Consider the following 24801-nt stretch of genomic DNA (forward strand, 5'->3'; position numbering starts at 1 on the left):
ATATTATTTACAATGTACATGAAGATGCCAAAAAAAACGTTCCTATAGCAACCGTTGTTACTGCAAGTCGTTAAAAATTGAATTGTATTGACGTCATTTTGTAATTAGATCAAAGACTGGCTTGGGAAATGACTGCAGACTGTTATCATTTACTCCGACTGTTCCTTTTTGTTTTTTTGACTTGAGTGATGCAACATTTTGTTTACTATATACCCCAACATAATTTCTGAATTCGTTACAAATAGTCACTATGACATGAGCAACGTTCAATATAAAAAGTCTGCAATGATGCACTTGAAGGGTGCTGATAATGGCCATGCATTTTAATATACACTGCTCAGAAAATAAAGGAACACTTTTTATTCAGAGTATATCATCAAGTCAATTAAACACCTGGGATAATAATCTGGTCAGTTAAGTAGCAGAAGGGGTTGTTAATCAGCTTCAGCTGCTTTGGCGTTAATGAAATTAACAACAGGTGCACTAGATGGGCAACAATGAGACGACCTCCAAAACAGGAATGGTTTTACAGGTGGAGGCCACTAACATTTCTTTTCCCTACTCATCTTTTCTGGCTGTTTTTTCACTAGTTTTGCATTTGGCTGGGGTCAGTGTCACTACTGGTAGCATGAGGCCATACCTGGACCCTATAGAGGGGGTCAGTGTCACTACTGGTAGTATGAGGAGATACCTGGACCCTATAGAGGGGGTCAGTGTCCCTACTGGTAGTATGAGGAGATACCTGGACCCTATAGAGGGGGTCAGTGTCACTACTGGTAGCATGAGGAGATACCTGGACCCTATAGAGGGGGTCAGTGTCACTACTGGTAGCATGAGGCAATACCTGGATCCTATAGAGGTTGCACAGGCAGTCCAACTCCTCCAGGATGGCACATCAATACGTGTCATTGCCAGAAGGTTTGCTGTGTCTCCCGGCACAGTCTCAAGAAGATGAAGGAGATTCCAGGAGACAGGCAGTTATTCTAGGAGAGCTGGACAGGGCCGTAGAAGGTCCTAAACCCATCAGCAGGACCGGTATCTGCTACTTTGTGCAAGGAGGAACAGGATGAGCTCTGCCAGAGCCCTACAAAATGACCTCCAGCAGGACACTGGTGTGAATGTCTCTGACCAAACAATCAGAAACAGACTTCATGAGGGTGGGCCTGGCATCCTCTAGTGGGCTCTGTGCTTACTGCCCGGCACTGTGGAGCTGGATTGGCATTTGCCATTGAAGACCGGAATTGGCAGCTCCACCACTGGCACCCTGTGCTTTTCACAGATGAGAGCAGGTTCACCCTGAGCACATGTGACAGATGTGAAAGAGTCTGGAGAAGCCTTGGAGAACGTTATGCTGCCTGTAACATCGTTCATCATGACCGATTTGGTGGTGGGTCAGTGATGGTCTGGGGAGGCAAATCCATGGAGGGACGCACAGACCTCTACAGGCTGGACAATGACACCCTGACTGCCACTTGGTATCGGGATGAAATCCTTGGACCCATTGTCAGACTCTACTGTGGTGCAGTGGGTCCTGGGTTCCTTTTGGTGCACGACAATGCCTGGCCTCATGCGGTGAGAGTATGCAGCCAGTTCCTGGGGTTTGAAGGAATTGATACCATTGAATGGCCCTCAAGCTTTCCTGACCTAAATCCAATAGAACATCTTTGGGACATTATGTTTTGGTCCATCTGATGCTTCCAGGTTGCACCTCAGTCTGTTCAGGAGCTCAGTGATGCCCTGGTCCAGATCTGGGAGGAAATACCCAAGGACACCATCTGTCGTCTCATTAGGAGCATGCCCCGAGGTTGTCAGGCATGAATACAAGCACGTGGGGGCCATACAAACTACTGAGTACCATTTTGCGTTGTTGCAATGAAATTTCAGCAAAATGGACTCGCCTGCTTCGTTATTTGTTCACTTTGATTTTTTTTATTTCCATCAAACAATCTGATAATCTTTTGTTCCTAACACATTACCCAGTCCATATCAATATAGATATCCGGCATGATATTTTTCTCCATTGAGATCTGATGTGTTTTCAAAGTGTTCCTTTCATTTTTTTGAGCAGTGTATATAATGGTATATTGGTCTCAAAGTGACAGTGTCTGCACATTGTCCCCCTTCCCACCAGGTATGGATGAGCTTGGGCATGTTAGGATCCTATAAGACATGCAGTGAAGAAACATAGACTTCATAGGCACCAGATATTAAAACCATTATTTTTATTTAAATTACATAAGATCATAGAAAAACATCTATAAAACCAAAGATAAAAAAGAATAATCAATTCAAGGTACTAATATGGGCAATTGACCCTGACCAATCCTGTGGAGGTATCACAAGCTTGAAGGCTGTTGAAGTTCAAGAGGGATTGGCATAAGTTAGCGTAGCTCATTGAAGGTCAATATGTTTTGCGACAAATTGCTTTCTCAGGAGCATAGGTAGGGTAGGTAGGTTAAGTTTAGTATTAGCTACCAGCTGTAATGGGCCAATCATATGCAGCCAGGGTGTTTCCGCCCCCCGTAGTCACACATTTACAGTATGTGCAGCTGCAAGGATTGCTCCAGCCCAGTATGATTGTCTCAGTACAGTGAGAGCTTTCTGGCAGTCTTGCCCAGATGGGTTTGAACAAGGATCCTAACATGCTCTCGGGCAAACTCGGCATGCAAGTATTCTTACCCAGCCATGTTCCCTAAATTAACATTTGGATAAGCTTAAAGAATAGTGCCCCATCATTGGTATCAGTGGGAGGAATAGTGCCCCATCATTGGTGTCAGTGGGAGGAATAGTGCCCCATCATTGGTATCAGTGGGAGGAATAGTGTTCCCTCATTGGTATCAGAGCAAGGAATAGTGCCCCATCTTTGATATCAGAGGAAGGAATAGTACCTCTTTATTGGTATCAGTAGAAGGAATAGTGTGTTATCCTTGGTATCAGTGGGAGCAATAGTGCCCCATTATTGGTATCAGTGGGAGGAATAGTGCCCCATCATTGGTGTCAGTGGGAGGAAAAGAGCCCCATCATTGGTATCAGTTGGAGGAATAGTGTCCCATCATTGGTATCAGTGGGAGGAATAGTGCCCCATCATTGGTGTCAGTAGGAGGAATAATGCCCCCTCATTGGTATCAGTGGGAGGAATAATGCCCCATCATTGGTGTCAGTGGGAGGAATAGTGCCCCATCATTGGTGTCAGTGGGAGGAATAATGCCCCATCATTGGTGTCAGTGGGAGGAATAGTGTCCTATCATTGGTATCAGTGGGAGGAATAGTGCCCCATCATTGGTATCAGTGGGATGAATAGTGCCCCATCATTGGTATCCGTGGGAGGAATAGTGGCCCATCATTGGTGTCAGTGGGAGAAATAGTGCCCCATCATTGGTGTCAGTGGAAGGAATAGTGCCCCATCATTGGTATTAGTGGGAAGAAAAGTGTCCCATCATTGGTATCAGTGGGAGGAATAGTGTCCTATCATTGGTATCAGTGGGAGGAATAGTGTTCCATCATTGGTATCAGTGGGAGGAATAGTGCCCCATCATTGGTGTCAGTGGGAGGAATAGTGCCCCATAGTTGGTATCAGTGGGAGGAATAGTGCCCCATCATTGGTATCAGTGGGAGGAATAGTGCCCCATCATTGGTGTCAGTGGGAGGAATAGTATCCCATCATTAGTGTCAGTGGAATAAATAGTGCCAAGACATAAAAAAAAGGGTCACAGTTTGGAAACCACTGCCTCATGGGATACGGAAGGACTTTCCCCTTCTTCTTTTTTTTTTTGCAAATACGCCCACCCTTTATGAGCTGTTTTAGCAGTCCTCTGAACTACCTATGGGTTTAGGGTTCTGTTGATGCAGTTTTTTTCAATCAAACGTTTATTTTTCTGTTGGTTAAACTCAATAGATTTGTGTCTTTTCCAACCGGTGTAACTCAGTAATCACGTTTACATTGATTTATTTCCTATGTTGCATTTTTTGCTAATTTTATACTGTTTAATTTAATATTTTATTCTTTTACAGAGAATTATTTGCACAGGAAGACGTCGGTGGTATCCCCCTCCGGAGGAGCTTGTCTGTATTAAGAGGTGTGAGGTAAGTTGAGGACCTACTGAAATTAATTTATCAAATAGAAGATGACCATTGTCGATTTCCATTTGATACTCTATACTGGTTTAAGAGTAGTTCTCTATGTCAAAAAGTTGGATTTCACTGCACACTGTGAGCAGCCAGAGAAATGAATAAATTAGGATTTGAAGATCAATGGGATTGTGGATTATATGATTCCTGATGACTGGTGGTTTTATGATTGATAAAGAAATAATCAGGCAAAATCAGGAGATATGGAGAAAAAAAAGATAGTATTAATGAAAAAAGCAGAAGCAAGGAGATCCTTGCACTGCAGGTCTTTAGGTCCAACTTTCCCTCCAGCAAGGAGAACAATGATCAGCACAGTAGAGACATCACCAAAAATGACTCCAAATCTCCTGAGATTAGCAATTAGAGGCAGCATTGCCTTCGATGATTCATGCTTCATATATAGACCTATGAGGCTACAGGTTCAGGGGAGTACAAACACCCTTACATACCAGGAAGTATGCTGATTTTTCAGGAGGAACATACCAAAGAAAAGGTGGATTTCTAGGGTACCGTTTAGACATAGTTAACCCAATGGGCTAGAAAATATTCACTTTTTGAGTTCGGGTCCACCTATATGCTTACCTGGATTAAAGAGGGCACGTTTTATGGAAGCTGTGCTCCTCTTGGTAGAGGCAGGGCTTTGCTTCCTCATGGGAAAGTTGCTCACCGAAAGACAGGAGATCGAAAGAATGGTGAGGTAATGGTAGAGGTGGAGGAAGCACAGATCTGCAAAAAGGATGAAGCAGAAGCAGGGAGATCCTTGCACTGCAGGTCTTCAGGTACAGTTTTCCCTCCAGCAAGGAGAACAGAGAGCAATGAAGTAGTGACATCACCAAATCTCACTTCAAATCTACTGAGATTAGCAATCAGAGTCAAGAGTGCCCTAGATCTCACACTCCACATACACAACTATGATGCCACAGGTTCAGGGGAGCACAGGCACCCTTACATAAGTACATTGATATTTTTCAGGTTGTGCATACCAAAGGAACTGTAGATTTTCAGGGTACTTTTCAGGCATAGTTGACCCAATGGTATAGAAAATATTCCCTTTTTGAGTTCAGGTCTACCTGTATGCCTACCTGGATAAAGGCAGGGCTTTGCTTCCTCGTTTGAAAGTTGATCCCCTCAAAACAGGAGATCTGATAAATGGTGGGGTAATGATAGAGGTGGAGAAAGCACAGATCTGCAAAAGGTATGCAGCAGAAGCATGGAGATCCTTGCATTGTCGGTCCTCAGGTACAGCTTTCCCTCCAGCAAGGAGAACAATGAGAAGTGAAGCAGTGAAGTCATCAAATCTCTCTCAAAATCTCCTGAGATTAGCAATCAGAGTCAGTAGTGCGCTAGATAGTTGACCCAATGGTATAGAAAATATCCCCTTTTTTGAGTTCAGGTCCACCTGTATGCCTACCTGGATTAAAGAGGACATGTATTATGGAAGCTGTTCTCTTCTTGGTAGAGGCAAGGCTTTGCTTCCTCGTTTGAAAGTTGCTCCCCTCAAAACAGGAGATCTGATGAATGGTGGGGTAATGATAGAGGTGGCGGAAGCACAGATCTGCAAAAGGTATGCAGTAGATGCATGGAGATCCTTGCACTGCCGGTCCTCAAGTACAGCTTTCCCTCCAGCAAGGAGAACAATGAGAAGTGAAGCAGTGAAATCATCAAATCTCTCTCAAAATCTCCTGAGATTAGCAATCAGAGGCAGGAGTGCCCTTGATCTCACACTCCACATATACAGCTATGAGGCCACAGGATTAGGGGAGCTCAGGCACCCTTACATACCAGGAAGTACACTGATATTTTTCAGTCGGTGCATATCAAAGGAAAGGTAGATTTTCAGGGTACTGTTCAGGCATAGTTGACCCAATGGTATAGAAAATATCCCCTTTTTTTAGTTCAGGTCTACCTGTATGCCTACCTGGATTAAAGAGGACATGTATTACGGAACCTGTTCTCCTCTTGGTAGAGGCAAGGTATTGCTACCTCATGTGAAAGTTGCTCCCCGCGAGACAGGAAATCTGATGAATGGTGGGGTAATGATAGAGGTGGAGGAAGCACAGATCTGCAAATGATATGCAGCAGAAGTATGGAGAACCTTGCACTGCTGGTCCTCAGGTACAGCTTTCCCTCCAGCAAGGAGAACAATGAGTGAAGCAGTGAAGTCGTAAAATCTCTCTCCCAATTTCCTGGGATTAGCAATCAGAGTCAGTAGTGCTCTAGATAGTTGACCCAATGGTATAGAAAATATCCCCTTTTTTGAGTTCAGGTCCACCTGTATGCCTACCTGGATTAAAGAGGACATATATTACGGAAGCTGTGCTCCTCTTGGTAGAGGCAAGGTATTGCTGTCTCATGGGAAAGTCGCTACCGTGAGACAGGAGATCTAATGAATGGTGGGGTAATGATAGAGGTGGAGGAATCACAGATCTGCAAAAGGTATGCCGGTCTTCGGGTACAGCTTTCCCTTCAGCAAGGAGAACAATGAGAAGTGAAGCAGTGAAATCATCAAATCTCTCTCAAAATCTCCTGAGATTAGCAATCAGAGGCAGAAGTGCCCTAGGTCTCACACTCCACATATACAGCTATGAGGCCATAGGTTCAGGGGAGCTCAGGCACCCTTACATACCAAGAAGTGCACTGATATTTTTCAGTCGGTGCATATCAAAGAAAAGGTAGATTTTTGGGGTACTGTTCAGGCATAGTTGACCCAATGGTATAGAAAATATCCCCTTTTTGAGTTCAGGTCTACCTGTATGCCTACCTGGATTAAAGAGGACATGTATTACGGAAGCTGTGCTACTCTTGGTAGAGGCAAGGTATTGCTTCCTCATGTAAAAGTTGCTCCCCGCGAGACAGGAGATCTAAAGACTGGTCGAGTAATTATAGAGGTGGAGGAAGCACAGATCTGCAAAAGGGATGAAGCAGAAGCATGGAGATCCTTGCACTGCAGGTCCTCAGGTACAGCTTTCCCTCCAGCAAGGAGAACAGAGAGAAATTTCTGAGATCAGAGGCAGCAATGCCCTAGGTCTCACATTCTAGATATACAGTCATGAGGCTACAGGCACAGGGGCGCCTAGGCACCCTTACATACAAGGAAGTACAGAGACATTTTTTAGGGAGGTATAGCAATCAGAGACAGCAGTGCCTGCGATGATCTCACACTGCAGATATACAGCCATGAGCCTCAAGGCATAGGAGTGCCTCAGGAAAAGTAAGGATACACCGTAACAGTTAAATCTATTTTTTGCATTTCCATTGCTCTCTACCTTTTGACTTTTTCTGCCTATTGTATCCTTCTTCTCATTTCCTTTCTTTTTATAATATTTATTGATTATATATTATCTTACAGTGGTAGTTTAACATTGTTTTTTTTTAAACCCACAAGCCTTTCATTGCTGATAATTATTGTGATGGAGGAAACAACTGGGCTTTCTGTGACTATGATGGCGGTGATTGCTGTGCCTCAACAGTTAAAACAAAAATGGTAAGATCGCAATTTTTACAATTTTAAGGTTTTTTTTTTTAAAAATGATTTTTCGTTTTTTAATAATTTGTTAATAATAATTAATTAAAATGTGTAATTGTATTTAAAATTACTTTTTTCATTCTGGTATTAAAAACTGTACGCATGCGTAATTAAGGAAAGTTCATATTACAAGTAGAATTTAATCAGTAGGGATGAGTGATTTTTTTTCCAAATATTATGGTGAAAATGGGATCACTGACAGTAAGTAAAGTAGTAGCAAACTGTTTTTGGAAAATATTTTTTAAAAGGATAAAATAAACTTCCTGGTTGCTTAATGAGCCCTGACTGACTTCTCTTTTGCGAACTACAGAACACATCCCCTATTCTGTAGTCATAGCACACCTTCTTTCCTAGGGTGACAGCGCTGCCCCCTGCAGTGCATTGAGAGACGGACCCTTGGTCCAAGAAGTAGCAGATTTCATGTTCATTTTCATGTTATACCATATATAGGGTGCAACATGAAACCAGGTTGAAGTTCACAGCCCCCAACATCCTTTAGAATCTAGTGTTTTGTCTCCTTGCCAGCCAATATTAATGATGATAATAATAATAATAATAAAACAACAACATTATTAATAATAATAATCATATTTTATTAATACTACTAATAATAATTATTTATTATTATTAATGATGATGATAATAATAATAACACAAAAAAATAATAATAATACTTATAATTTTAAAATAATAATAATTATAACAATATTAACTCATTATTATTATTGATGCTAAAAATAATAATAATAATAATAACAATAGTTATAATAATAATACAAATATTATTATTATTATTATTATTAATAATAATAATAAAAACAACAACATTATTATTAATAATAATCATATTTTAATAATATTGTTAATAATAATAATAATAATAATAATAATAATAATACCATGTTACTATTAATGATGATGATGATGATAATATTAATAACAAAACAACAACAATAAAAATAATACTTATAATTTTAAAATAATAATAACAATATTAACTCTACATTATTATTAATGATGCTAAAAAAAAATGATAATAATAATAATAATAATAATAACATTTATAATAATAATAATAATAACATAATAATTCTCTATTATTAATAATGATGATGATAATAATAATAATAATAATAACAACAACAACAAAATAACAACAACAATAAAACTAATAATACTTATAATTTCAAAATAATAATAATAACAATATTAACTCTACATTATTAATAATTATAATTATTATTAATAATTATGCTAAAAATAATAATGATAATAATAATAATAATAATAAAAACAACAACAACATTATTAATAATAATCATGTTATTGATATTAATAATAATAATAATAATAATAAAATTAATGATAATAATAATAATAATTCTCTATTATTATTATTATTATTAATGATGATGATAATAACAACAAAACAATAACAACAATAAAAATAATAATACTTATAATTTTCAAATAATAATAATAACAATATTAACTCTACATTATTAATAATAATGCTAAAATAATAATGATAATAATAATAATAATAATAATAATAATAATAATAATAATAATAATACAAAAAACAACATTATTAATAAAAAAAAATCATATTTTATTAATAGTAATAATAATATTAATTCTATATTATTATTAATGCTGCTACTGATGGTGATGATAATAACAAAACAATAATAATAATAATAACTATAATAATAATTCTACGTTATTATTAATGATGACGATAATAACAACAGCAAGAATAATAATAATTTTAAAATAATAACAATATTAATGATACTAATAATATATTGTTCTATATATTTTTCTAAAATATTTTTCTAAACCATATTCTGGTCCTTTTCCCTTACTGTCAATTACAAGATATTATTGACAAACTAAACTAAGAGGCATATTCTGACATAGTCTAATATAAAAAATATGTAATTTAGGGTATAAAAATATTGATTTCCAAAAAAAAAAAAAAGAAAATAAAAAATCTGTGGAATTTGCACAGCAAAACGACTTCCAAAGAGAAATTGCACCCATATGTTTGTTCTTTGTTCTCAACAATAATAAAAGGTATGATTGATGTTTCTGGTTATAATAATTTCAAAAATCAAACTTTTGGCACTATAAGAGAAGTCAGGCATATGCTTTCTGTCTAAATATAATACTTTGAATTTCAGTTCTTTTGGCCGTGATCAAAGCTGTTGGCTTCTTCAGTCATTTGTCTTGCAAGCCCATGACAGCTTGAAGGCCCCTGTGAGTTTCAATCTGACCTCCAGCCTTTTCCTCCAGTCTTGCACAGTTGTAGCGGCTCCTCTCCTGGACTGAAATGACCTCCTCTGATTTCACCGCACACTGTGGGCTTCTCGTAGTGTGCATTAGAAGCTGCAGCAAGTTAGATAGACCTCATTTGCTGGCTGGAGGATGTCCAGCATCCTCCAGCCCAACCACAGTTCCTTCAGAGGTTGCTAGGGGTTCCTTGAGCTGTGGTTAATTGAATGAACATTTGATGGTGCCTGGATAGTTTTCATGACCAATGCCACTTGGCAGAGCCAGCTTCACTTTCTGGCTACATAATATCCAGCCAGTGCCGAGACAAGATCATCCAGTGCTCAGGGCAAAGATGTAAAATTGTCCCCCCTTCATTATGTGCGAGCCTATGAGGAGGAAAGGGGGAGAGAGAGCACAGCCTGCACCTCCTTCCAGCTCTCGCCTCCTTTTCCTTGCTGCTTCCAGCACTGGGCTTTCAGAAGTAGTTATGCCGCGGTCACCACTTCTGCCCCCATCCCTATAATAAATGCTGCACCCCAGGGCAATCTGACACTAACTGACACTTTGTTAGAACCAGTGACACCAATACAGTGGTCAGTGCTAAAAAATATGCACTCTCACTGTACTAATGACATTGGGTCTGGAAAGGGGTTAAAATCTAGGACAATCAAAGGGTTAAATGTGTGCCTAGCCAGTTTTTTTTTGTGTACACAGAGTGGTGCTATTTTGTATAATAATAATAATAAAAATAGTAATAATAATAATAATAATAATAATAATCATAACAATTTACTATGATTAATAATACTACTGATAATAATAATAATAATAATAATAATAATAATAATAATAATAATAATAATAATAATAATAATAATAAAAATAGCAATAATAATAATAATATTGTATTATTATTAATAATAATAATAATAATAATAATAATAATAATAATAAAAATAGTAATAATAATAATAATAATAATAATAATAATAATAATAATAAAAAAATAGTAATAGTAATAATAATAATAGTAATAATAATCATTTTTAATAAGGTGCTTTTGCAGGGAAACCAAATCCATCACATCCCCGCTGACAGGATGGAGCTCTGCATTAGGCAGAGCTCCGTCCTGTATTAGGCAGAGCTCCGTCCAGCCTCTCTTCCTGATGATCGGCGGGTGCCGGCGGACATCCATAGCGCCGGCACCCACTGATCGGCTTCTGCTGTGACTAATCACAGCAGAAGCAGCGTGCCAGCGCCCCCTAGGCGGAAGTGCAGAACCACGTAAATATACAAAATTTCTGAGCAACGGCCGCCCTGTAGCAGTAAATCTGCTTTAGGGTCATCGTTAAGTGGTTATTCACCCAACCATAATATGCCCAAAAAAAATTAATCTTCATTTTTTTTCATAATTATATACATCTCTCTCCATTAACCAGTTTCGGACTGGGAAGATCCCCCCCCCCCCCCCAATGACCAGGCCATTTTTTGCGATTCGGCACTGCGTTACTTTAATGGACAATTGCGCAGTCGTGCGACGCTGTACCCAAAAAAAATTGATGTCCTTTTTTTCCCCACAAATAGAGCTTTTCTTTTGGTGGTATTTGATCACCTGTGTGATTTTTATTTTTTGCGCTATAAACAAAAAAATAGCGATGATTCTAAAAAAAAAAAAAAAAACAATATGTGTATTTTTCACTTTCTGCTATATAAAATTCCCAATTAAAAAAAAAATTCAAAATCAAATTTTTTTTCATCATTTTGGGCCAAATTGCTAATCAGCCAATCACATGGTAGCATTTAGGCATCAAGACGGGGTGAAGACAAACAGAATAGGGAAGAAAGGGGATTTAAGTGACTTTGAACGTGGCATTGTTTATGGTGCCAGACGGGCTGGTGTTAATATTTCATAAACTGCTGATCTACTGGGATTTTCACACACAGCCATCTTTCTGTGCAAATTTTTATTTTTTGTGCTATAAAAAAAAAAAAACGATAGTTCTGAAAAAAAAAATATATATATTGTATATCTATCTATATATATATATATATATATATATATATTACTTTCTGCCATATAACATTCCCCAAAAAAATCTAATTTTTTCATAATTTTAGGCCAATTTGTATTCTGCCACATATTTTTGGTAAAAAAAAAATCCCATCCCACAGCCATCTTCCTGTGCGATTTTTTTTATTTTTTTCGCTATAAAAAAAAAAAAAAGAGCGACAATTCTGAAAAAAATATATTTTTTTCACTTTCTGCTATATAACATTCCCAATTTAAAAAAAAAATTAAAAATCAAATTTTTTAACATTTTAGGCCAATTTGTATTCTGCTACATATTTTTGGTAAAAAAAAAAAAAAATCCCAATAAGAGTATATTATTATTATTATTATTATATAGTATTTATATAGCGCCGACAGTTTACGCAGCACTTTACAACTTGAGGGTAGACAGTACAAATACAATACACTTTAATACAGTGGGAATCAGGGGGCCCTGCTCGTTAGAGCTTACAATCTAAGAGGGACGATATTGATTGGTTTACGCAAAAGTTATCGCGTCTACAAACTAGGGGAAAGATTTATATCATTTTTGTTTTTTTATTTATTTTTTACTAGTAATGGCGGCGAGCTGCGATTTTTAGCGGGACTGCGACATTGCGGCGGACAGATCGTACCCCTAACTGACATTTTTGACACTTTTTGGGGGGGACCAGTGACATTACTACAGTAATCAGTGCTAAGAATATGCTCTGTTACTGTATTACTGACACTGGCAGGGAAGGGGTTAACACTGTGGGTGATCAGGGGTTAAATGTAAGCCTAAGGGAGTTTTTTCTAACTGTATGGGGGCGTGGCTTGTGAAATGACCATAGAGACCTGTGTTCCTATATAGAAGGATCACAGGAGCTCTGTGATCATTCCAGGGAGAAGAACGGTCAGCTGTGTTTACAACATCCGACCGTTCTTCTCTCTCTCAGCGGGGAACGATCGCGGGTGTCAGGCGGCAATCGGAGCCGCCGTCCCATGCATTGGACTCCCCGCTGCCGAGTGGCACCCCAGATGTTTTGGAACTACATTTCCCATGATGCTCATGCATTCTGCAGTGTAGTTGAGCATCATGGGAAATGTCGTTCCAAAACATCTGGGGTGCCACTCGGCAGCGGGGAATCCAATGCATGGGGCAGGCGGCTCCGATTGCCGCCTGACACCCGCGATCGCTCCCCGCTGAGAGAGAAGAACGGTCAGCTGTTGTAAATACAGCTGACCGTTCTTCTCTTTGGAATGGTCACAGAGCGCCTGTGATCCTTCTGTGTAGGATCACAAATCTCTATGGTCATTTCACAAGCCACGCCATCTGACAAAACATCTGGGGTGCCATCACTGCCATAGGGGGTGCTTTCTAACTGTTGGGGGGATGGGCTTATGGAATGAACTCAGAGATCTGTGTTCCTAAATAGGAGGAACACAAGATCCCTGTGTTCCTTGCTGACAGAACAGCAGACCGCCGTTCTTTCTCCACGGGGGTGCCCGTGGCAATCGCGGCCACCGGACCCCGCAGATCAGCTTCCCCCCTGTGGCGAATGGGCATGTGCGAGTGCCCCCACTCGGGTCATTTTGCGGCACAGAGCAGACCTAGTATATATACTGCTGGCGGTCGGCAAGTGGTTAACAAAGCTTAGTGAGATTTGGCAAGCTTTCGGGAGTTGGCGAGGCACCGGCACCTCCAAGACATCCTCCCATCTCCCAAGTTGCCGGTTTGATTGGGAGAGAGGAAGATTAAAGCGTGGTCCTTCCACTCTTGGACCAGATCGGGCTGTTTACTATCATCGGCGCATGTTTTTTATTATGTAAGGGTGTATTTCTTGGACCGCTCTTGCAAAGGGATTCCTTTACAGACAATGACAAATAAGAAACAGAATAGGCTGTTGAGTTCCAAGAGATCCTCGTTCCTCAGGACCACACAGTGCTCTACAGATAGTTACTGGGAAACATGTTGGAGATTAAGGCATGTAGACCTATTAGATATGCTTACATGGCTTACAAATGTTTTCTGCGAATGAAAAAGTCCTTTGTGTCCTGTGTGTACCTAGTTACTGGTGACATCATATTTCCCGGAAATTCCTGGTTGTATAGTAGGTTGACATCTTGGTTGCTCGGGGCTATGAAATGAAAAGTGTGATTGCTGTATAGCTTTGCCGAGAGCCCGTAGTGCAGGGGTCTTCAAACTATGGCCCTCCAGTTGTTCAGGAACTACAATTCACATCATGCCTAGTCATGTCTGTGAATGTCAGAGTTTTACAATGCCTCATGGGATGTGTAGTTCCGCAACAGCTGGAGGGCCGTAGTTTGAGGATCCCTGCCGTAGTGCTTCAACCTTTGGGTAGATGAGGTTTGAGACTACACACAGATACATTTATTTATATTTTGTTCCAAACAAGTTTTCTTTATCGTTCATCACGGGACACAGAGCCATATTCATTACTGCAGGGGTCTTTAAACTCTGGCCCTCCAGTTTCACCCTGTCACGTATGCCCTTTGATTATCATTTCCTTCAAGCTCCAGGCATGTCTTTTCTTGGAGTACATCACGGGACACAGAGCCATATTGGGTTATAGGGCCACCTTCAGGTGAATGGACACTGGCAACCAATCAAACAGGAAGTCCCCATATACTGTATAACCCCTCCTACCAGGGGAGGACTGGGCCAGGGGGCAGGGGGGGGTAATTGCTCCCCGGGCCTCTCTGATGCTCCGTAAAAAGGCTGCACTGCTTCTGCCTCAGATATGCCTAAACGATTCCTAGTGAAGGGAAGTAAAATGTCCCCACAGTTGACCTACTGATTGCAGGACGAAGACCAGGACAGAGTGCAGGCCTCCCCCCAGCATGGATGGTGTAAACTGTATCTGAGCAGAGGCCAGTTCCATGCCCCACTGGAGACTCTTCTCCTCCTGGCCAGCCCCAACTGAGCTGTCCCAGCTCCCCCCAACCGCCCGCTGATGGCCAGGTCAGGAACCCAGATTCGGCCGGTAAGTATAGAGTACCTGGAGTGGAGCTTCAGCATAGAATGGGGGTCAGGAGAAGGCCAGGAAGAGGGAGAGTGGAAGGGGGGCCGAGTCACCGCAGCATGGGCCTCTGGTTTGTATTTGCCCCCTGGTCCGAAAGTTGCCAGTCTGCCCCTGCCTCCTACACAGGAAGTACCTCAGTTTTGTAGCAAGCAATAAATACCCCATACAAGAGGGGAAGGACCTCTGTGTCCCGTGATGTACTCCAAGAAATGGATTTTACAGGTAAGCTCTAGAAAAAAAATCCATATTTCTTTATCATGCATCACGGGACACAGAGCCATATTCATTACTGCAGGGGTCTTCAAACTATGGCCCTCCAGTTCCACCCTGTCACGTATGCCCTTTGCTTATCATTTCCTTCAAGCTCCAGGCATGTCTTTTCTTGGAGTACATCATGGGACACAGAGCCATATTGGGTTATAGGGCCACCTTCAGGTGAATGGACACTGGCAACCAATCAAACAGGAAGTCCCCATATATAACCCCTCCTACACTGGAAGTACCTCCGTTTGGAAGCAAGCAATAAATACCCCATACAAGAGGGGAAGGACCTCTGTGTCCCGTGATGTACTCCAAGAAATGGATTTTACAGGTAAGCTGTAGAAAAAAATCCTTATTTCTTTATAGTGCATCACTGGCCATATTCATTACTGCATTGGTCTTCAAACTATGGCCCTCCAGTTGTTCAGTAACTACAATTCCCATCATGCCTAGTCTTGTCTGTGCATGTCAGAGTTTTACAATGCCTCATGGGATGTGTAGTTCCGCAACAGTTGGAGGGCCGTAGTTTGAGGATCCCTCCATTACTGTATGGGACATCCCAACACAATGCATCTGAGGCGAGGGGGACACCATAAATACTGCCATCAGAACACAAAACATCTACATAGCTTCCTGCAGAACACTGGGGCCAAATGCAGACTCCTCCTGGGTCCCAACATCCACTTGATAAAATCTAGTAGCCCCGATGACCAAATCGCGGCTTTGCAAATCTGAGCCATAGAAGCTTGCCTAAAAGGCAACTACTCCTTTTTGTAGAGTGTGCCTTTAACGGAAAAGGTGGAACCTTCCCTTTCAAACCATACGCCTGGATAATAACCTGGCGAATCCAACGAGAATTCCTAGACTTCTTTGACTTTCTTTCATTACTGCAGGGGTCTTCAAACTAGGGTCCCCCAGTTGTTCAGTAACTACAATTCCCATCATGCCTAGTCATGTCTGTGCATGTCAGAGTTGTACAATGCCTCATGGGATGTGTAGTTGCACAACAATTGAAAGGGCCATAGCTGAGGATCCCTACATTACTCACTAGGGGGGGGAACCTCTGGGTGAGTCTAGGTTGGAAAAGGACTTGGGGGTACTGGTGGACAACAGGCTTGACGGTGGCATGCAATGCCAAGCCGCTGCAAGCAAAGCCAACAGAATTCTGGGATGTATAAAAAAGGGGATTCACTCTAGAAATAAAGAGATTATTCTCCCGCTCTACAAGACTCTGGTCCAGCCACATCTGGAGTATGCTGTCCAGTTCTGGGCACCGGTCCTCAGGAAGGATGTGCTGGAACTGGAGAGAGTCCAGAGAAGGGCAACAAAAATAATTAGGGGAATGGAGGACATCAGCTATGAGGAAAGACTACAAGCACTGAACTTATTTTCTCTGGAGAAGAGAGGATTGAGGGGGGATATGATATCAATGTACAAATACTGTACTGGTGATGACCCTAGCATAAGGAACAAACGTTTCAGAGAAAGGGAATACAATAAGACACGTGGCCACTCACTAAAACTAGAGGAAAGGCGGTTTGACCTTAAAATACGTAAGGGGTTCTTCACTGTCAGAGCAGTAAGGATGTGGAATTCTCTTCCACAAGCAGTCGTATCAGCAGGGAGCATTGATAGTTTCAAAAAACTATTAGACGGTCACCTTAAAGACCACAACATACAGGGGTATACAATGTATGGTTAACAGCAAACACACACACACATCATAGGTTGAACTGGATGGACTGATGTCTTATTTCAACCTCACTAACTATGTAACTATGTATGGGACGTCCCATAGCAATGCATCTAAGGGGAGGCCATCAGACCACAAAAGATCTACATAGCTTCCTGCAGAACACTGCGGCCAAATGCAGACTCCTCCTGGGTCCCAACATCCACTTGATAAAACCTAGTAAACGTATGTACCGACGACCAAGTCACGGCTTCTCAAATCTGAGCCATAGAAGCTTGATGGCGAACTGCCCAAGAGGCACCTACTCCTCTGGTAGAGTGTGCCTTTACCGGAAAAGGTGGAACCTTCCCTTTCAGACCATACGCCTGGATAATAACCTGGTGAATCCAACTAAAATTCCTAGACTTCTTTGAAAAAAATAAATGTGGAGAGCTGGAGGTACTTCTTGTGTAGGAGGGGTTATATCTGGTTGCCAGTGTCCATTCACTTTAAGGTGGTCTATTGTCAGGGGGAAGTTGTAGTATGGGAGGTATATCTAAAAGAATCGACCTTGTTGCATGACGCTTTGGCTTTTGTAGGAGTGTGTGTGTCCGTGTGTACAGGCACTGTAGCAATATCTGGTTTTGGGTTTAGTGTTGGTGGGTAGGGGAGAAGGGGGGAGATTTATAAGTCTTGAGGATAAGAGGAAAAAAAAGGGGGTATGAGGAAGGAGTTACAGTAGTTGAGATAACCAAGGAGTCAACTAGGTGGTGTCGTTGGTTAGGAAGGAGCATATTTTGGAGATGATGCGTAGGTTGAGTCGGCAAGCTTTGGACAGTGAAAGGAGAGCTCAGAGTCCAGGATAAAACCTAGCACCTTGGCATGCAGGGATGGGCTGATAGTTGAGCCATCAATCTTGACAGAGATGTCAGGGGAATGGACACGTTGGGGAGGAAATATTATGAGCTCGGTTTTGGATAGATTGAGTTTGAAGAAGTGGTGTGATATCCAGACTGAAATGTCTGTTAGTAAATTAGTAATGTGTGTAGAGACTGATGGAGTGAGTTGAGGGGTAGAAAGATAGATTTGGGTGTCATCAGCATAGATATGATATTTAAAGCCATAGGAGGCTTTTTAACTGACCCAGTGAGGAGGTGTGGATGGAGAATAGGAGAGGTCCAAGAACAGATTGGATGTGGGGGCCAAAAGGAAAGTCCAGGATTACACCCAGGGCCGGTGCTACCAGTAAGGCGACCTAGGCAGCTGCCTAGTGCGCAACTTAGCCGGCAGAGCCTGACCCGAGGTAAGTGACTTACCGTAAGTCACTGAAGGGGTTTTAACCAGTGGCGGCCGACCCGTCCATTAGGGGCGCCACCCCCCCATCCATGCGTTCGGGGGGGATTCCATAGCCAGGTCCGTCTGCTGCCCCCTCCAACCGATGGAGCACCAGCCGCATCTAGTTTTAACCCCTTCAGCAACTTGAGATGGGGCGTGGGGGAGCATATGGGGGGGGCGGCAATTTTTATTTTGCCTAGGGAGGCAAAAATCCTTGCACCGGCCCTGATTACACCTAGCATTCTGGCATGCGGGGATGGGTTGATAGTTGTGCCACTAATCTTGCCTTATCCTGAATCTTCTCTTGTGTTCTTTAGGTGATACCATTCCCAGCAGGGTGTGATGTACAGGACAAGTGTGCATGCAGGGACCCTAAGGCAAAGGAGAATGCAAAGGGGAACAATCCAAATGCCCGAAGGCCTGGCTCAGCACGTCTGGAACGATCACAACCAAAGGCATACTGGAAAACATAAACACATTCCTCCCGTTGTCTTTACATTTACCATTGAACTGGATTGCGTTTCTCCACCAGGAACTGTTCAAATACGAACAAGTCAGCCCTATTTTCGTCAACAGAGAACTGGGAATCATGCATAATGATTTGAACGCCATAAGGAACAAAACCATAAAATCAAGTACGCGTTAAGCTGTGGTATGGCCAGAAGATGACAAAAGATTTAAAAAAAAGCCATAAATACATTTCTCAGCCAGCTAGACAGGACTTCTTAGATCTCCTTTTCTATTATCGATAGTTTGAATGGAAATGTGTAAGAATTTATGGTGGAAGGATGGCTGGCTGAGGGATTGAGAATGACGATGTATAGATTTGCAGTCCTTGCAGGCTCTAGTGTTCCTTTATCCATCAAAACCTCAAGCTGTGCACTTTTCCTGTTTGATGGCCCGTTAGAACGAGATCTAACCGCCTCATAACAGATGTTTTAAGATTTCTCCAAATGCCACCAAAACCCAACACTAGTTGTTTGAGCGTAACTGTTGCTGCTATTCTTGCTGCTATATCCCATACAGCTATTATTTTTTTTTTCCTTACTGTGTCAGGTCAAGCGGAAATCAACCCAAACAACCAGCCTGCCTTAAATCTTGTCTTCGGCCTGCCTGGTACACCTTCAGGCTTCACCCCTTAGAAACAAATGAAAGGGACCAACGTAGAACCTCTCGGTATGGGTTTGTACCTCAAGCCTAGCCTGGACCCTGGAGAGATGAAAAGACGTGCAAGGTTAGAGAAGAGGGCAGAGCAGAGTAGACTGCGTTGACTATTCTCCTAGCAGCTGCTCCTTACCGATCTGTAACACCTGACAGCATCGGACTTCGTGTTTCCACCCATGTCAGAAATGTCCTGCGCATGAATGGAAAAACACTGCTCTTTTTTTTATTTCCCTTCATATTTTCCATGCTACTTTTGTAGAGTTCACCCTAGGTGACATTTTGCTTGTTGACACTGTCATAAAATACATATCGTGTATAGTGGAGGCTCAGAACTCCGGAATACACCAACGAAGGGTGAGGCTGAAAGGAGAATATTTTTGTGCAGTAGTATGTACTTGGTTGTGTAGTAGCTCGAGCGGTATTTTCATATTACTACAGGGCCAGTCTTGCCTAGCAATACTTACTGTATATACTACTGAGCAGTGTCGATTGGGGTACATATGCAACATCATGCTTTTTGGTTTTCCAAGTGGGACCCTCCATTCCTCTGTTGCTGCTGAGGGAATAAAAAAAAGTGTTTGATAAGGCCACTCCGAGGCACTTCAGTGTGTGCAGAGATCTTGTGATAACCGATAGTGAATTGTCCCAATGAAAGGTCTGTGTAAGATGGCAGCTTTTTTTTTTTACCTCCTCAATCCCTAAAGGATTAAACCTAACTCCAGCCAAAATTTTTGATTTTCCAGTTATGGATAGACCTGGGGAAAAAATACATGCATCCGTATGGCTGCGTTATATCGATGATATTTTTATTGTCTGGATGGGCACTGACCAACGGCTGCATAAAGTGGAACTTTTCTTAGGTTCTCACCCCACTCCCCCACCCACATGTTAAAAAAATCCAAAATCCTCTCCATGTTCCAGCACAATCCCTGGCTTCCTTCTTTCTCTTCCTCATGTCATTCTGCCCATTTCCTATGAGCCCAGCCTGGCATTTACATGCCGCCCCCCTCCACAGGGCGTGTCAGGGCACAGGTTGGGCTCACAGGTGGTCAAGAATGTCCTGGGAGGAAGCCTGGCTCCCACAGCACTGGAGAAGGTAGAGGAAGTCCCGGGGATGTCATCAGGCCAGTTAAAACAGGGGTCTCCAAAGTTTTCAGTTCAAGGGGTCATATTGTATATTTTACAAATATTCACGGGTCGAAAAAAAAGTGTGTATGTTAATGAAAAACTTCAGTAAACAAAGTAAAGAACATCCAAATATATTTGAGTCCCCCTTCACTTTAGGGTCCCCATCAACATCTACCCTTATATCAAAGTCCCCATCAAACCCCCTCCCCCTTACATCAGAGGCCACATCAGATTCCCCCCTTACTTCAGAGTCTCCTCTTACATCAAAACCTCAATCAGACACCCTTACATCAGAGTCTCCTCAAATCCCCCCTTATATCAGAGGCCACATCAGATTTCCCACTTACATCAGAGTTTCCCCTTACATCAAAGCCTCAATCAGACCCCCCTACATCAGAGTTCCCTCAATCCCCCCTTACTTAAGAGACCCCCTTACATCAGAATCCCCTCAAATCCCCCCTTACTTAAGAGACCCCCCTTACATCAGAGTCCCCCTCAGGTCCCCTTACCTCATATTCCCCATCAAAACCCATCTTACCACAGTCCCCTTAAATCAGGGTTCCTCTTACATCAAAGTCCACATCAGGCCCCCCTAAATCAGAGTCCCCTCAAAGTCCTTCTTACTTCAGAGACCCCTTTACATGAGAGTCCCCATCAGTGTCTGGATTTGGAGACCCCTGAGCTAGAAAATTGAAGTTAAAATATTTTTTTTAATTATTCACATTTTTTTAATTACATTTTTTAAAATGTGTATATTTTTTTTAAATTTCATTTATAAGATCTTTGGAGTGCTTAGGAGATGGTGGTGGGGCCAAAAAGAGTTCTGCTTTAAGCATGTATTGGAGTCCTTGAGATTCACGTCCTGTTCCTGCGGAAGCCTGTGACAGAAGGGTAGGAAATAGGGGGAACGTTTGTCCCCAGGACAAGGAAATTAGGTCCTTCTAACCAGATCTGGAAGTGTTTTGTTGCAGTGTGTGTTTCAGCTAGAGAGATTTCATATCACTTCCTTAAGAGATTTCCCATTGCTTCCTGGAGACATTTCCCATCACTTCCTGTCATGTCAGGAAATGGGGAGGAATCTCTCCAATGGGGTACCAATCTGGAGGACCTATCTTCACTTCCTAGAGAGTTGTCCCATCACTTCCTGTCATGTCAGGAAATGGGTAGGAATCTCTCCAATGGGGTACCAGTCTGGAGGGCCTACTATCACTTCCTAGAGAGTTGTCCCATCACTTCCTGTCATGTTAGGAAATGGGTAGAAATCTCTCCAATGGGGTACCAGTCTGGAGGACCTACCATCACTTCCTAGAAAGTTGTCCCATCACTTCCTGTCATGTCAGTAAATGGGTAGGAATCTCTCCAATGGGGTACCAATCTGGAGGACCTACCATCACTTCCTAGAGAGTTGCCCCATCACTTCCTGTCATGTCAGGCAATGGGCAGGAATCTCTCCAATGGGGTACCAGTCTGGAGGACCTACCATCACTTCCTAGAGAGTTGTCCCATCACTTCCTGTCATGTCAGGCAATGGGCAGGAATCTCTCCAATGGGGTACCAGTCTGGAGGACCTACCATCACTTCCTAGAGAGTTGTCCCATCACTTCCTGTCATGTCAGGAAATGGGTAGAAATCTCTCCAATGGGGGGTACCAGTCTGGAGGACCTACCATCACGTCCTAGAGAGTTGTCCCATCACTTCCTGTCATGTCAGGAAATGGGTAGAAATCTCTCCAATGGGGGGTACCAGTCTGGAGGACCTACCATCACGTCCTAGAGAGTTGTCCCATCACTTCCTGTCATGTTAGGAAATGGGGAGGAATCTCTCCAATGGGGTACCAGTCTGAAGGACCTACCCCACTCTGTCCAAAACTAAGAAAAGTTTGGCCTGGAGTTAGGCTTTAAGGGCATTCCCTGGGGGTGTTTTCAAAGCAGGTTCCAGCTACCTCCCTTCTGGTTTTCACTTTCACTGGCTTGAAAATTGTCAGTTTGTTTTAGTTCTTTTTCCTGTGTTAAAAAACAAAAAGAAAAAAAATCAAAAAAAGCTCAAAAAAACTTTGTTGAGACTGAGATGAGTGACATTTTATGAAACTGTCCAAAATATAAAAAAAAAATGTATGTTTTTAAAGGGACATAATGTACTTAGTTGTAGGCAGAGAGCTACATCCACACTGCCCAAGTGTAGATGGCTTACAGCATGTTTATTATTCTATTGCATTCCCAGTGTGTGAGATTGAAGCCCAACTCAACGTTCAGTTTAAATCCACAAAATGCATTCCAGGTACGTCAAACAGAAAGTGTGCAAGTTTTTACCTTGGTTTTCTTGAGAAAGAAGCCACAGCCTGAGTAGAAAAGCCTGTCCCCTGCCAGCAAACTGCTGAGAAGGACCATTGCTCTCTGTGTCGAAGCAGTGGTCTCTCTACAAAGGTCAGACATGCCCCCCTGCTCAGAGTTAGAGCTCACCAAACAACAAAGCTTGCTATCTGGAAGCAGTAGTTTCTCTACAAAGGTTGGACATGCCCCTGCTCAGAGTTAGAGCTCACTAATTAGCAAAGCTTTCTGTCTGGAAGCAGAGATTTCTCTGCAAAGGTCAGACACGCCCCCCTGCTCAGAGCTAGAGCTCACCAATTAGCAAAGCTTCCTGTATGGAAGCAGTGGTTTCTCTGCAAAGGTCAGACACACCCCCTGCTCAGAGCTAGAGCTCACCAATCAGCAAAGCTTTCTGTCTAGAAGCAGAGGTTTCTCTGCAAAGGTCAGACACGCCCCTGCTCAGAGATAGAGCTCACCAATCAGCAAAGCTTTCTGTCTAGAAGCAGAGGTTTCTCTGCAAAGGTCAGACACACCCCCTGCTCAGAGCTAGAGCTCACCAATCAGCAAAGCTTTCTGTCTAGAAGCAGAGGTTTCTCTGCAAAGGTCAGACACGCCCCCTGCTGAGAGCCAGAGCTTGCTTTGCAAAAGTAGTGGTCTTTCTGCAGAGGTCAGACACACCCATGCTTAGAGCTTAAGTTCTCCAATCAGCAAAGCTTTCTGTCTGGAAGCCGTGGTTTCTCTGCAAAGGTCAGACACACCCCTGCTCAGAGCTAGAGCTCACCAATCAGCAAAGCTTGCTATCTGGAAGCAGTGGTTTCTCTACAAAGGACAGACACACCCCCTGCTCGGAGCTAGAGCTCACCAACCAGCAAAGCTTTCTGTCTAGAAGCAGAGGTTTCTCTGAAAAGGTCAGACACTCCCCCTGCTGAGAGCCAGAGCTTGCTTTGGGGAATCAGTGGTCTTTCTGCAGAGGTCAGACACACCCATGCTTAGAGCTAAAGTTCTCCAATCAGCAAAGCTTTCTGTCTGGAAGCAGAGGTTTCTCTGCAAATGTCACACATGCCCCCTGCCCAGAGATATAACTCACCAATCAGCAAAGCTTGCTGTCTGGAAGCAGTGGTTTCTCTGCAAAGGTCAGACACACCCCCTGCTCAGAGCTTGAGCTCACCAATCAGAAAAGCTTGCTATCTGGAAGCAGTGGTTTCTTTACAAAGGTTGGACATGCCCCTGCTCAGAGTTAGAGCTCACCAATCAGCAAAGCTTGCTATCTGGAAGCAGTGGTTTCTCTGCAAAGGTCAGACACACCCCCTGCTCAGAGCTTGAGCTCACCAATTAGCAAAGCTTTCTGTCTGGAAGCAGTGCTTGCTGTGCAGACGCAAAGGTCTTTCTGCAGAGGTCAGACACACCCATGCTTAGAGCTAGAGCTCTCCAATCAACAAAGATCCCACCTTCCTACCGTTTGGAGAGCTCTAGCTCTGATTCAACAAGGGGGCATGGTGGACCTCTGCAGAGCAACGATCCTTCTCCAGAGCATGCTGGCAGGGGGACAGGCTTTTCTACTCAGGATGTGGCTGCTTTCTAAAGAAAGCCAACTGTAGGGCTTTGCACACACATTTGTCACCAGGAACCCTGGAACGTTTAGCTGATTTAAATATGAAAGTTTGATCGGGCTTTAGTTTTCAGTGACAGAATATTAACGTGTGTTTTGTGCTTTCTATGTTACGAAAAACAAAAAAAAAGAAGAAAATTATTTAAAACAACAAACCGATTGCAAACAGTATTTCACTGAGCTCTAGTTACTGCACCGGATCCTTACCACGGCCCGATCTCACCGTAGCAGGAAGCTGCTAATAGACAATAATGCAAACATGATATTTGGCTTAATTCTATTGAATGCCAAAAGACACGAAACCAACTACTGCTCTCAT

General features: G+C 42.4%; 1 protein-coding gene and 1 long non-coding RNA gene across 2 annotated transcripts in view; both read left to right on the top strand.

Moving 5' to 3' along the window:
• The window catches only part of PAPPA (pappalysin 1), a 406220-nt gene extending 386176 nt beyond the window's left edge, over positions 1 to 20044 (top strand). The window contains exons 20-22 of the mRNA XM_082263951.1: positions 4012 to 4083; positions 7514 to 7612; positions 18593 to 20044. Coding sequence (XP_082120077.1) covers positions 4012 to 4083; positions 7514 to 7612; positions 18593 to 18748 — 327 coding nt within the window. The 3' untranslated portion in view covers positions 18749 to 20044. The remainder of the gene's footprint in view (positions 1 to 4011; positions 4084 to 7513; positions 7613 to 18592) is intronic.
• A 3298-nt stretch (positions 20045 to 23342) lies between these two features.
• On the top strand, positions 23343 to 24149 carry LOC309560343. The gene is made up of 3 exons (XR_014225506.1): positions 23343 to 23476; positions 23541 to 23781; positions 23846 to 24149. It is a non-coding gene; the product is annotated as an uncharacterized lncRNA (long non-coding RNA).
• The last annotated feature ends 652 nt before the right edge of the window (positions 24150 to 24801 follow it).

This window comes from Pelophylax lessonae (assembly GCF_965119305.1).
Source record: "Pelophylax lessonae genome assembly, chromosome: 7".
NCBI lineage: Eukaryota > Metazoa > Chordata > Amphibia > Anura > Ranidae > Pelophylax > Pelophylax lessonae.